General features: G+C 42.1%; 1 protein-coding gene across 1 annotated transcript in view; it reads left to right on the top strand.

The window, feature by feature from the left end:
- The first annotated feature begins 390 nt into the window (after nt 1-390).
- Nucleotides 391-14,368, top strand: part of HAL (histidine ammonia-lyase) — a 203,076-nt gene continuing 189,098 nt past the window's right edge. Inside the window, exon 1 of the mRNA XM_077265171.1 lies at nt 391-501. Within this exon, the coding sequence (XP_077121286.1) occupies nt 479-501 (23 nt within the window). The 5' untranslated portion in view covers nt 391-478. The remainder of the gene's footprint in view (nt 502-14,368) is intronic.

The following is a 14,368-nucleotide window of genomic DNA, read 5'->3' as shown; positions in this document are numbered from 1 at the left end:
AGACGTAAGATCCAACTGAGCCACTGATGTGTGGCTCCAATGCAACGTGAACCCAGTCTGAGCCTTTTGCAAACTGTAAATGTAGACAAGTGAATCCATTGTGAAATGTATCTATGGTTTGTATATAAGAAGTACAGGAAAGTTGCACTGCATTTGGGGGAATAAATACTTTTATTACGTACCCCTAAGTGCTTTATCATAGCCATCCTGACAATTTCTACACCAAATAAAAGAATGCACAATATTTCATAAAGTTTAGTCAGTCACCAGACTCCCATGTATTTTCATAGGGATGGGACATTTAATACATCAAAGAAACTTCCTCTGTTTGTTTTGTCGTTTGTAAAGAAACCAATTTCTACTAAACCACACGAAGTTTACACAACTGACACTGCTGAGTTCAAAGGCAGGGATGAAAAGTCCAATCCAGTGAACGGTAGAGCCAAATATTCTAAAAAATCAGAGGAATACTAACGAGATGATTATTTATTCACCACTGAGGTATGCAATTACTGATAATTATTAAACCATAATTTAGGGGACTGGTTTAAAGCCTGAATTTATTTAAAGGGTCATAAGTTCTTTTGGGGTCTGATCTGAATGTATTAATGCTTTTAGGCTGGGATCTGACTTTATTGAGGGATCTGGCTTGAGGTTTGAATTTATTTATGTTGCTATAGAGAAGGGATCTCAAACTCGGCTGGGTGTATGGGCCACATATAGAAAAAAATTGAATCTGGGCGGACGCATTTTTTTTGAAGGACAAAGTGACATTTTTAGTGATACCATTTTTTTCTATACACCTTTTGAACATTTTTGCAGTGTTTATTTTATTTATTTAGAACTTTGGACAACATCTGCAAAGAGTTTGTATGTTCTCTCCGTGTTTGCGTGGGTTTCCTCCGGGTACTCCGGTTTCCCCCCACATTCAAAAGACATACTGATAGGGAATTTAGATTGTGAGTCCCATCGGGGATAGTGATGATAATGTGTGCAAACTGTAAAGCGCTGCAGAATATGTTAGCGCTATATAAAAATAAAGATTATAGATTATTATTAACTTGGGTCGTTATGAATGTGGTGATAACGAATGTGCACTCATATTGTAGTTATGTCCTCATGTTGTATGTAGTTATGTCCCCATATCCAGGTCCCCATATTGTAGTTATGTTCCCATACTATAGCTATGTCCCCATCCAGGTCCCCATATTGTAGTTATGTCCCCATTTTGTAGTTATATCCCTATCCAGGTTCTCATATTGTAGTCATGTCCCAATATCCATGTCTCCATATCCAGATCCCCATATTGTAGTTATGTCCCCATCCAGGTCCTCATATTGTAGTTATGTCCCCATATTGTAGTTATGTCTCCATATCCAGATCCCCATATTGTAGTTATGTCCCCATCCAGGTCCTCATATTGCAGTTATGTCCCCATCCAGGTTCTCATATTGTAGTGATGTCCCCATATTGTAGTTATATCACCAACCTGGTCCTCATATTGTAGTTATGTCCCTATATCCAGGTTTCCATGCTGTAGATATGTCCCCATCCAGGTCCCCACATTGTAGTTATGTCCCCATCCAGGTCCCCACATTGTAGTTATGTCCCCATCCAGGTCCCCATATTGTAGTTATGTCCCCATTTTGTAGTTATATCCCTATCCAGGTTCTCATATTGTAATCATGTCCCAATATCCATGTCTCCATATCCAGATCCCCATATTGTAGTTATGTCCCCATCCAGGTCCTAATATTGTAGTTATGTCACTATCCAGGTCTCCATATTGTAGTTATGTCCCAATCCAAGTCCCCATATTGCAGTTATATCCCTATCCAGGTTCTCAAATTGTAGTCATGTCCCAATATCCATGTCTCCATATCTAGATCCAAATATTGTACTTATGTCCCCATCCAAGTCCTCATATTGTAGTGATGTCCCCATATTGTAGTTATATCACCATCCAGGTCCTAATATTGTAGTTATGTCTCCATATCCAGGTCCCCATATTATAGATATGTCCCCATCCAGGTCCTCATATTGTAGTTAGCTTCCCATATTGTAGTTATGTCCCCATCCAGGTTACCATATTTAGATATGTCCCCTATTGTGCCGTACACATGAAAGAGAAAAAAGAAAAAAAAAATTCTTCTCATCTGTCCTCTGCTCCCTCCCCATCCTTACTGTACATGTGGCCACAGGCACTGTAGACTGCTTGACGATCGCTGCCCGATACAGGAGCCGCCGCTGGCAGCACTTTATTTCAGCTAAATGTGTGCCCTTGGACGCACATTCAATTGAAATGTATTGCTGCGCAGACTCTCTGCAAAGCAATACTAAGGGTATGTGTCCACGTGCCGTTTTACATCCGGAATAGCAGCGGAATGAACGCTGCGTAGAGCTGCAGCGTTCAATCCGCAGCGTCCAGATGTTACAGCATAGTGGAGGGGATTTTATGAAATCCCGTCTCCACTATGCGTGGTAACACGCACCCAGCGGCCCTGCGCTTACGGACATGCGGCGCGTCTTTTTAGATCGCAGCATGTCCATTTACCTTGCGGCGACACTGCACCGCCGCAAGGTAAATCACAGGGCCCTATGTGTGGGGTGCGATGATGCCGGATGTGTGCAATGAACACATCCGGCATCATCGCGTCTCCAGAAGGGGGTGGAGCTTTGGGCGGAGCGAGTTTGCCGCACCGTCCAAACTGCCGGCCATCCTGAAAGTGGACACGTACCCTTATACAAGCCGCTGGCCAATCAGAGGCCAGCAGCTGACCTCTGCATGCTGGCGCATGACAGTGATATCATACGCTGCCATGCCAGAAGGCTTATTTCACCTGCTGGTCTCTGACTGGCCGGAGGCTTGCATAGGTATGGTTGTGTAGAGCGTCTCTTCTCGGCAATACATTTTAACTGAATGTGCGTCTAAGGACGCACTTTCAACTGAAAAAAAAATGCTAGTCGGTGGCCCCCTGGATCAGCAGGGATCGCCAAGGGGTCTACAATGCCTGTGGGCCGCATGAAGCAGCCTCAGGGGGCGCATGTTAGAGACCCCTGCTATAGAGGCTGGAGAAAACCATGACTGGCCAGCAACTCTAAAGTAGTTGAGAGAAGTCATCACAGGTGTTAGATTACATTTCTAAAATGTAAAGTGCTACGGAATATGTTGGCACTATAGAAATAAAATTATTATTTATGTGTTTTGTTCGTGATATATTGAGCCTATTATCAGTGTTATTCGTTTGTATAATTTGCAGGCAATCCTACACAGCAGACTTCCTGTTCTGACCTAATACAGGTGCATCTCACAAAATTAGAATATCAACAAAAAGTTGCTTTATTTCAGTTTTTCAATACAAAAAGTGAAACTTGTATATTATATAGAGTCATTACAAAACAGAGTGATCTATTTCAAGTATTTATTTCTGTTAATGTTGATGATTATGGCTTACAGCCAATGAAAACCCAAAAGTCATTATCTCAGTAAATAAGAATACTTTATAACACCAGCTTGAAAACTGATTTAAAAATCTGAAATGTTGGCCTACTGAAATGTACGTTAGGTAAATACACTCAATACTTGGTCGGGGCTACATTGGCATCAATTACTGCATCAATGCGGCGTGGTATGGAGCCGATCAGCCTGTGTCACTGCTGAGGTGTTATGGAAGCCCAGGTTGCTTTGATAGCAGCCTTCAGCTCATCTGCATTGTTGGGTCTGGTGTCTCATCTTGCTCTTGACAATACCCCTTAGATTATCTGTGTGGTTAAGGTCAGGTGAACTTTCTGGCCAGTCAAGCACAGTGATACTGTTGTTTTTAAACCAGGTATTGGTACTTTTGGCAGTGTGGACAGGTGCCAAGTCCTGCTGGAGAATTAAATTTCCATCTCCAAAAAGCTTGTCAGCAGAGGGAAGCATGAAGTGCTCTAAAATGTCCTGGTAGACGGCTGCACTGACTTTGGTCCTGATAAAACACAGTGGACCTACCTCAGCAGATGACATGGCTCCCCAAACCATCACTGATTGTGGATACTTCACACCAGACCTTGGAAATCAAGGTCCCAGAGTCTGAAGGAAGAGTGGAGAGACAGATACAGGTCCTTCTCAAAAAATTAGCATATAGTGTTAAATTTCATTATTTACCATAATGTAATGATTACAATTAAACTTTCATATATTATAGATTCATTATCCACCAACTGAAATTTGTCAGGTCTTTTATTGTTTTAATACTGATGATTTTGGCATACAACTCCTGATAACCCAAAAAACCTGTCTCAATAAATTAGCATATCAAGAAAAGGTTCTCTAAACGACCTATTACCCTAATCTTCTGAATCAACTAATTAACTCTAAACACATGCAAAAGATACCTGAGGCTTTTAAAAACTCCCTGCCTGGTTCATTACTCAAAACCCCCATCATGGGTAAGACTAGCGACCTGACAGATGTCAAGAAGGCCATCATTGACACCCTCAAGCAAGAGGGTAAGACCCAGAAAGAAATTTCTCAACAAATAGGCTGTTCCCAGAGTGCTGTATCAAGGCACCTCAATGGTAAGTCTGTTGGAAGGAAACAATGTGGCAGAAAACGCTGTACAACGAGAAGAGGTGACCGGACCCTGAGGAAGATTGTGGAGAAGGACCGATTCCAGACCTTGGGGAACCTGAGGAAGCAGTGGACTGAGTCTGGTGTGGAAACATCCAGAGCCACCGTGCACAGGCGTGTGCAGGAAATGGGCTACAGGTGCCGCATTCCCCAGGTAAAGCCACTTTTTTTCCACAGAGAAGCAGCACTGGACTGTTGCTAAGTGGTCCCAAGTACTTTTTTCTGATGAAAGCAAATTTTGCATGTCATTCGGAAATCAAGGTGCCAGAGTCTGGAGGAAGACTGGGGAGAAGGAAATGCCACAATGCCTGAAGTCCAGTGTCAAGTACCCACAGTCAGTGATGGTGTGGGGTGCCATGTCAGCTGCTGGTGTTGGTCCACTGTGTTTCATCAAGGGCAGGGTCAATGCAGCTAGCTATCAGGAGATTTTGGAGCACTTCATGCTTCCATCGGCTGAAATGCTTTATGGAGATGAAGATTTCATTTTTCAGCACGACCTGGCACCTGCTCACAGTGCCAAAACCACTGGTAAATGGTTTACTGACCATGGTATTACTGTGCTCAATTGGCCTGCCAACTCTCCTGACCTGAACCCCATAGAGAATCTGTGGGATATTGTGAAGAGAAAGTTGAGAGACGCAAGACCCAACACTCTGGATGAGCTTAAGGCCGCTATTGAAGCATCCTGGGCCTCCATAACATCTCAGCAGTGTCACAGGCTGATTGCTTCAATGCGGCGTGGCATGGAGGCAGTCATTTCTGCCAAAGGATTCCCGACCAAGTATTGAGTGCATAACTGAACATTATTATTTGATGTTTTTTTTGTTTGTTATTAAAAAACACTTTTATTTGATTGGCCGGGTGAAATATGCTAATTTATTGAGACAGGTTTTTTGGGTTATCAGGAGTTGTAGGCCAAAATCATCAGTATTAAAACAATAAAAGACCTGACAAATTTCAGTTGGTGGATAATGAATCTATAATATATGAAAGTTTAATTGTAATCATTACATTATGGTAAATAATGAAATTTAACACTATATGCTAATTTTTTGAGAAGGACCTGTAGTCTACACTGCTTGAGGTCTAGTGTGAAGTTTCCACAATCAGTGCATTCCAGGGCTGATTCCCAATATGATAGGTTCTGCATTTGTTTACATCAGAAGGATGGCCCTGATAGGTTGTTGGTCTCTATGCCAACAGAGATGCCTAGCTGGGATTGGCTAGGACTGTACACAGAGGGTTAATTTGTTCACTTTTTGCTCTTCCGAATTTTTGTTTTTATTGTTTTGTATTTTAAATGGGCAATACCTTGATAGTGATTGGTGAGCATGTGCCACCACACTATATAAGGCTGCCATTTTGTGTATTGTGCATGCTTGACAAAGACCTTTTGGGTCGAAACGTTGCATCATGGCAGAACAAAGGTATTGATTTTTTATTTTTTTATCACCCGGACTGGATGCCGTTTCGGTTTTATTTGGGACTGTTTATCTCCAATTGGGTCGTTGGACTGGAACGTGCATCCGAATATTGATGTGCTGTCGGCTGTTCTTTTTTATACCGGTCTATAAAACTGTCCCACTAGTTAACCCCTTCAGTGAACACCGTAAAAAATAAATAAAAAAATTAGGCAAAAAAAACAATGCTTTATCATCATACTGCCAAACGAAAAGTGCAATAAAACATGACCAAAAAGATTAATGTAAATAAAAATAGTACCGCTGCAAGCATCATCTTGTCCTGCAAAAAACAAGCTGACATACAGCTCCATCAGCTAGAAAATAATAGTTATAGTTCTCAGAACAAAGCGATGCAAAAATAATTATTTTTTCTATAAAAGTTTTTATTGTATAAAAGTGCCAAAACATAAAAAAAGATAAATGAGATATCGCTGTAATCGTACTGACCCGAAGAATAAAACTGCCTGATCAATTTTCTCACACATGGAACAATATAAAAAACAAAAAGCAATCCCTGAATTGCTGTTTTTGTTCATTTTGTATCCCCAAAAAACGGAATAGAAAGCGATCAAAAAGTCATGTGCCCGAAAATGGTACCAATAAAACATTAGCTCGTCCCGCAAAAAAACAAACCATAATATGACTCTGTCTGCCGAAACATGGAGCAATTATAGCTATCAAAATGTGGTTACGCTGTTCCTCGTTCCGTATAAGTGATTAGGCGACTTTAAATGTGAGGTGGTCCCTAAAATAATGAAATTTTTGCCAAATTTCCGTTTTTTGCACAAATAAACGCAAGTCATATTAAAGAAATTTTACCACTATCATGAAGTACAATATGTCATGAGAAAATCTCAGAATCAGTGGGGATCCATTGAAACGTTCCAGAGTTATGACCTCGAAAACTCAGAGTTGTCAGAACTGTAAAAATTGGCCTGGTCAGGAAGGTAAAAACAGGCTTTGGGGTGAAGGGGTTAATAAAAGATGTTCCTGTGCTGAGATAATCTTATAAATGTGCCCCTGCTGTGTACTGTGTAATGGCTCCTGTTTTTTTAAACATATCCAATTGTGAAACTTACTTCTATTCCAAGATCTATTAGATTAAAATGAACTTTATTTATGGGACAACCCATTTAAAATTTTCCCTGATTATGTAAGGAGATAAGGATAAAGAAATGTAAATTAAGCCACCAATCCATTTGTGCACAGCGATAAGCCATCAGGGGTGTTGCTGCTTATGCTCCTCTCACCATCCAGAACAAATATATATATATATATATATATATATATATATATATATATATATATATACACACACACACACATACTTAGCCAAGCCGAGTGTGCATTGGTATGGTGGGATTGAGAAAGACAGTATTCAATCGAAAGTGTGTGCCCATATAAAGCTTATTGTAATGTACACAAACTGCTTTATATTATATCTACAGGGTGGGCCATGTATATGGATACACTAAGGCTATGTGCACACGTTGCGGATTAGGCTTAGGAATTTTTGGTGCGGATTCTGCATCTCTTGGCAGAAAACGCAGGTGCGGATTTGACATGTTTTTTGTGCGGATTTGCTGCGTTTTTTACCCCTGCGGATTTCTATAATGGATTGGGTACAAAAACACTGCAGATCCGCAAAAAATAAGTGACGTGCTACTTCTTTTAATCCGCAGCATTTCCGCATGGAATTTTCCGCACCATTAGCACAGCATTTTTTTTTCCTATTGATTTAGATTGTACTGTAAATCACTTGCGGATCTGCGTTTCTGCACGGTAAAAAAAAAAGCTGTGGATCCGCAGGAAATCTGCAACGTGTGCACATACTCTTAAGGTACCTTCACACATAACGATTTCGTTAACGATATCGTTGCAACGTCACGCTTTTTTGTGACGTAGCGACGATCCCGCTAACAATCTCGTTATGTGTGACAGCGACCAACGATCAGGCCCCTTCTGGGAGATCGTTGGTCGTAGGGAATGATCAGGACCTTTTTTTGGTCGCTGATCACCCGCTGTCATCGCTGGATCGGCGTGTGTGACGCCGATCCAGCGATGTGTTCACTTGTAACCAGGGTAAATATCGGGCTACTAAGCGCAGGGCCGCGCTTAGTAACCCGATATTTACCCTTGTTACCATTGTAAAAGTAAAAAAAAAAAAAAAACTACATACTCACATTCCGATGTCTGTCACGTCCCCCGCCGTCAGCTTCCCGCACTGACTGTCAGTGCCGGCCGTAAAGAAGCGCACAGCGGTGACATCACGCTGTGCTCTGCTTTACGGCCGGCGCTGACACAGTCAGTGCGGGAAGCTGACGGCGGGGGACGTGACAGACATCGGAATGTGAGTATGTAGTGTGTTTTTTTGTTTTTTTTTTACTTTTACAATGGTAACCAGGGTAAATATCGGGTTACTAAGCGCGGCCCTGCACTTAGTAACCCGATGTTTACCCTGGTTACCCGGGTGCTGCAGGGGGACTTCCGCATCGTTGAAGACAGTTTCAACGATGCCGAAGTCGTTCCCCTGATCGTTGGTCGCTGGAGAGAGCTGTCTGTGTGACAGCTCCCCAGCGACCACACAACGACTTACCAACGATCACGGCCAGGTCGTATCGCTGGTCGAGATCGTTGGTAAGTCGTTCAGTGTAACGGTACCTTAAGAGTGGCTTGCGAAAGTATTTGGCCCCCTGGAACTTTTCAACCTTTTCCCACATATCATGCTTCAAACAAAGATACCAAATGTAAATTTTTGGTGAAGAATCAACAACAAGTGGAACACAATTGTGAAGTTGAACAAAATTTATTGGTTATTTTAAATTTTTGTGGAAATTCAAAAACTGAAAAGTGGGGCGTGTAATATTATTCGGCCCCTTTAACTTAATACTTTATTGCACCATCTTTTGTTGCGATTACAGCTGCAAGTCGCTTGGGGTATGTCTATCAGTTTTGTACATCGAGAGACTGAAATTCTTGCCCATTCTTCCTTGGCAAACAGCTCGAGCTCAGTGAGGTTTGATGGAGATCGTTTGTGAACAGCAGTTTTCAGCTCTTTCCACAGATTCTCGATTGGATTGAGGTCTGGACTTTGACTTGGCCATTCTAACACCTGGATACGTTTATTTGTGAACCATTCCATTGTAGATTTTGCTTTGTTTGGGATCATTGTCTTTTTGGAAGACAAACCTCCGTCCCGGTCTCAGGTCTTTTGCAGACTTCCAACAGGTTTTCTTCAAGAATGGTCCTGTTTTTGGCTCCATCCATCTTTCCATCAATTGTAACCATCTTCCCTGTCCCTGCTGAAGAAAAGCAGGCCCAAACCATGATGCTGCCACCAACATCTTTGACAGTGGGGATGGTGTGTTCAGGGTGATGAGCTGCGTTACCTTTACGCCAAACATATCGTTTGACATTGTTGCCAAAAAGTTCTATTTTGGTTTCATCTGACCAGAGCACCTTCTCCCACGTTTGATGTGTCTCCCAGGTGGCTTGTTGCAAACTTTAAACACTTTTTATGGATATCTTTGAGAAATGGCTTTCTTCTTGCAACTCTTCTATAAAGGCCAGATTTGTGCAGTGTATGACTGATTGTTGTCCTATGGACAGACTGTCCCACCTCAGCTGTAGATCTCTGCAGCATCCAGAGGGATCATGGGCCTCTTGGCTGCATCTCTGATCAGTCTTCTCCTTGTTTGAGATGAAAGTTTAGAGGGACGGCTGGGTCTTAGTAGATTTGCAGTGGTATGATACTCCTTCCATTTCAATATGATCGCTTGCACAGTGCTCCTTGGGATGTTCAAAGTTTTGGAAATCATTTTGTATTCATATCCGGCTTTAAACTTCTCCACAACAGTATCACGGACCTGCCTGTTGTGTTCCTTGGTCTTCATGATGCGCTCTGCTTCAAACAGAACCCTGAGACTATCACAGAGCAGGTGCATTTATACGGAGACGATTACACACAGGTGGATTATATTTATCATCATTAGGCATTTAGGACAACATTGGATCATTCAGAGATCCACAATGAACTTCTGGAGTGAGATTGCTGCATTGAAAGTAAAGGGGCCGAATAATATTGCACGCCCCACTTTTCAGTTTTTGAATTTCCACAAAAAATTAAAATAACCAATAAATTTCTTTCAACTTCACAACTGTGTTCCACTTGTTGCTGATTCTTCACCAAAAATTTACATTTGGTATCTTTATGTTTGAAGCATGATATGTGGGAAAAGGTTTAAAAGTTCCATGGGGCTGAATACTTTCGCAAGGCACTGTAAATAAAATGGGATGAGTTGGTGATATCAACTTCCTGTTTGTCGCACATTAGTATATGGGAGGGGGAATTATTTTCAAGATGGGTGGTGACCATAGCGGCCATTTTGATGTTGGCCATTTTGGATCCAACTTTAATTTTTCCAATGTGAAGACGGTTATGTGACATCAAACTTATTGAGAATTTCACAAGAAAAACAATGGTGTGCTTGGTTTTAATGTAACTTTATTCTTTCATGAGTTATTTACAAGTTACTCTTTGTTTACAGCCATTGACATGTCGCAGAGGTTAACACGTGAGGAGCAGATAGAAATTGTGTTGATGTCTGGTGAACACAGTACCTGGGTCATTGTAGCAGATTTCAATGCAAGACACCCTACGCAAGAAAACTGTCACCATTCCCATTTGATTTAGATGTATCCATATAAATGGCCCACCCAAAAAAGTTTGCCTCATCACTGAACATAATGTTCTGTGTAAACTGAGGGTCCTGTTCCAATTTTTGTTTTGCCCATTCTGCAAATTCAGTGAGTTGGAAAAAATCCCATTGGAAAAAATAAAGTTGGATCCAAAATGGCTGACTTCAAAATGGCCACCATGGACACCACCCATCTTGAAAAGTTTTCCCCCTCCCATATACTAATGTGCCACAAACAGGAACATGATATCACCAACCATTTCCATTTTATTTAGGTATATCTATATACATGGCCCACCATGTATATACATAGACGAGTAAATATGTTGCAATAATCAAATTTAACAAAGCGGTATTATAATATTACAAAATACAGCTTGATGAGGGTTTAATGGCAATTAGACAATTTTTTCTCATTCAAAATGTTTTGTTTTTATAATACACAACTAAAAACAAATATCAACAGGTTCATACGAACACACCATATGGCATAGTAACTACTGAAACAGAGAATTGTTTAGATACATGAAAACAAAACTCCACACGGTATCAACAGTAGTTTGCAGAAGACAATTGACAACCTATTTAACTAAATAACAAGAAGGAGAAAAAAGAAATGTATGTACCATACTATGATACCGCCATTTGTATGGGTAGGGCAATATTCATGGCCTCAGATTTTTCAAGATTGATCTTAAAATTTGACCAACTACTAAAACATGCCAGCTCAGACATCGGGAAAGGAAGCGAAATATGTGGATTAGTTAAATAAATTAGCAGGTCATCAGCAAATGCAGAACACATACTGAGCCCGCTATTTTCATTCCCTGTATATCAGGATTAGCACATATGGCCTCCACAATATGCTCCATTATCAGGATATACAACATTGGGGAGAGGGGGCAACCTTGTCGAGTACCATTCTTTATAGTAAAGGGGGCCGAAAGGGAGCCGCTAATTTTTAGCTGGGCTAAGGGGGGATTGGTAGAGGGCTAACATTTTTGGAGTAAATACAGGACCCAAACCGATGTGGCTCAGGGTTTGAGAGAGAGAATTAGACCATTTTTAAAATTATGACAGTGGTGGTCAAATACGAGGGGTGTTCTACAGTTTACCGGATTATGTAAAAAAAAAAATTGTAAGAAAATTGTACTTACTACTTTTTAATGTAATCCCCCTTGACTTCATCACACCTATTCCACTTCGCCTCCAGTGATCGCATGCCCTCAGAACTCAGAATACAAGGCCAGCTACTTGATTTGCAATAACCCTGCAACGGCCTCTTTTACTGCTTTATCATCAGAAAATAATTTTCCATGCAGAAATTTGTGCAGATTGTGAAATTGAAAGTAATCACTGGGAGCCAGATTTGGACTGTAGAGTGGATGATTAAGCTGCATGAAGGAGTCTTCCCTGATAGTATCTCGTGATTTGCAAAACTTGTGAACTGGTGCATTCTCCTGATGCAGCAACACACCTGTCGTCAACTTCTGACGTAATTTCTCATTGATTCATGTAATGCCTTTATTGTTGAAGCATAGGTGTCTTCTCTAGTAATTGTCTTCGGTGGCATGAATTCTAGTGTAGCTCAATGGCCAGTACCCCTGCAGGGTGTCCCCTTCTCCCTCCATGCAAGTACGTCGGTTTATTCACCGTCACGGCCCTGTGGTGTGCTCTTCTTTTCCTGGTATACACGCCACAGTTTCCAGTGGTGCTTAGTGAGAACGCTCCCCTACTCTTAAAGGGGCAGTGCGAACACATAGTAAATGACCTCAGCTTGCTGCTGAAAGGAATTTAGGATTAGTATACCTGCAAGATGGCTCCCAGCCAATTGCTAGGAGTCATCCTGTATATAAGATTCCCTCTCCCTTAATGAGTCGTCAAGCAATGCGTTGAGTCAACTGGTAGTTGGTGTTCTACCAGTGCAGTTGCGAGATCCCCTAGTCCTGGTGCAACCAGTGTATTGAACCCAAATCCCTCGTTCAGACGTGGCCAGTTCTGTTCCCGATGCGGCCAGTCCTCTTCCGGAAGCCCATTGGTCCTGGTGTGGTCAGTGCCTGAACTTTGTTCCCTGATCCCAGTGTGGCCAGTTCTGTTCCCAAAGTCCCCTGGTCCCGATGTGGCCAGGGCATGAACATTGTCTCCTGGTCCTGGTGCAGCCAGTCCTGTTACCAAAGTCCCCTGGTCCCAATGTAGCCAGTGCCTGAACACTGTCCCACTAGACCAGTGTGTCTGAACATACCCCTAGTCCGTGTAAGCAAACATGCCACCTGGGGTTAGCAGCTGCTGTACCAGGATCTGCCTATGGCTGGTGTCACACTTGTGTGTGCAATGAAAGAAACTCGCATGAATACCCGGCACTGCGGACCAAAGTGTGTGCTGCATGCATTTCTATGCACCTGAATGCTCAGGTCCGAATTGTCGGGTATTGATGCGAGTTTCTTGCATTGCACACGCAAGTGTGACACCAGCCCATGAGTGGTATCTGGTGGCTACGTGCAGCCCAGTTTGTCTCCGCCATCAGAAGCTCCAGTGAACACCTGGTAGCCGCTTAGCTACGCCCCTTCCTGAGCAGGCCAGGTCCTGTGGCAAAGTGGGTCCACAAACCCACATGGGCCACCGTTGGGCATAACATATAACAAAACATAAAAAACTGTTGCCTTGATCTTTCCAGCTGATTGACTCCATGTGTTTCCATTGCATGGACTCTTGTTTGGTGTCAGGATCATTTTGATGGACCCATGTTTCATCACCTGTACTACATTGAGAATAGAAGTGTTCCGAATTTTCTCTAAGCAAGTCTAAATTCTCTTGGTTAAATTGCTGGCGACATTTTTTTTTGCTGAGGCATCAACATTCGTGGCAACCTGTCACATCATCAAAAGTTCATCCGCGACAACTGAAATTCCCAATTCATGAGTTATACACTGAGAAAAATTGAGGAAAGGTTGCCAACGCAGGTTAGTCCAGATGGTGGATTCCCCAATCAAGCTGTCCTGCAGACTGCTTAAAGAGACACAAAAAAGGTGGACTGCATATAGGGTGGAGGTTCAAAGATGTTTTGAGTTTGTTTTCCTGACTCTGGCACTGGGTGCCTTGACTGTGTGCAAGGCATCATGAAATCTGAAGGTTACCAAAGGATTTTGGGTTGCAATGTAGTGTCCAGTGTCAGAAAGCTGGGTTTGCGTCCTAAGTCATGGGTCTTCCAGCAGGGCAATGACCCCAAACATACTTCAAGAAGCACCCAGAAATGGATAGAAAGAAAGAGTTCTGATGTTGCCAGCAATAAGTCCGGATCTAAATCACATTGAACACATGTAGAAAGATCTTAAAACTGCTGTTGGGAGAAGGCACCCTTCAAATATGGGTGACCTGGAGCTGTTTGCAAAAGACGAGTGGTCCAAAATTCCAGTTGAGATGTAAGAAGCTTGTTGATGGTTATAGGAAGTGACTGATTGCAGTTATTTATTAAAGAGGGTGTGAAACCAAATATTAATTTGAGGGAGCCAACAATTTTCTCTGGCCCATTTTTGGGGTGTGTGTGAAATGATGTCCAATTTTCCTTTTTGTGTGTGTTGTTCCAATAACCACAAAGG

Source organism: Ranitomeya variabilis, chromosome 5 (assembly GCF_051348905.1).
Source record: "Ranitomeya variabilis isolate aRanVar5 chromosome 5, aRanVar5.hap1, whole genome shotgun sequence".
Taxonomy (NCBI): Eukaryota; Metazoa; Chordata; class Amphibia; order Anura; family Dendrobatidae; genus Ranitomeya; species Ranitomeya variabilis.
Note: the sequence above shows the minus strand (reverse complement) of the source record. Positions and strands in the feature narration are given on the sequence as shown.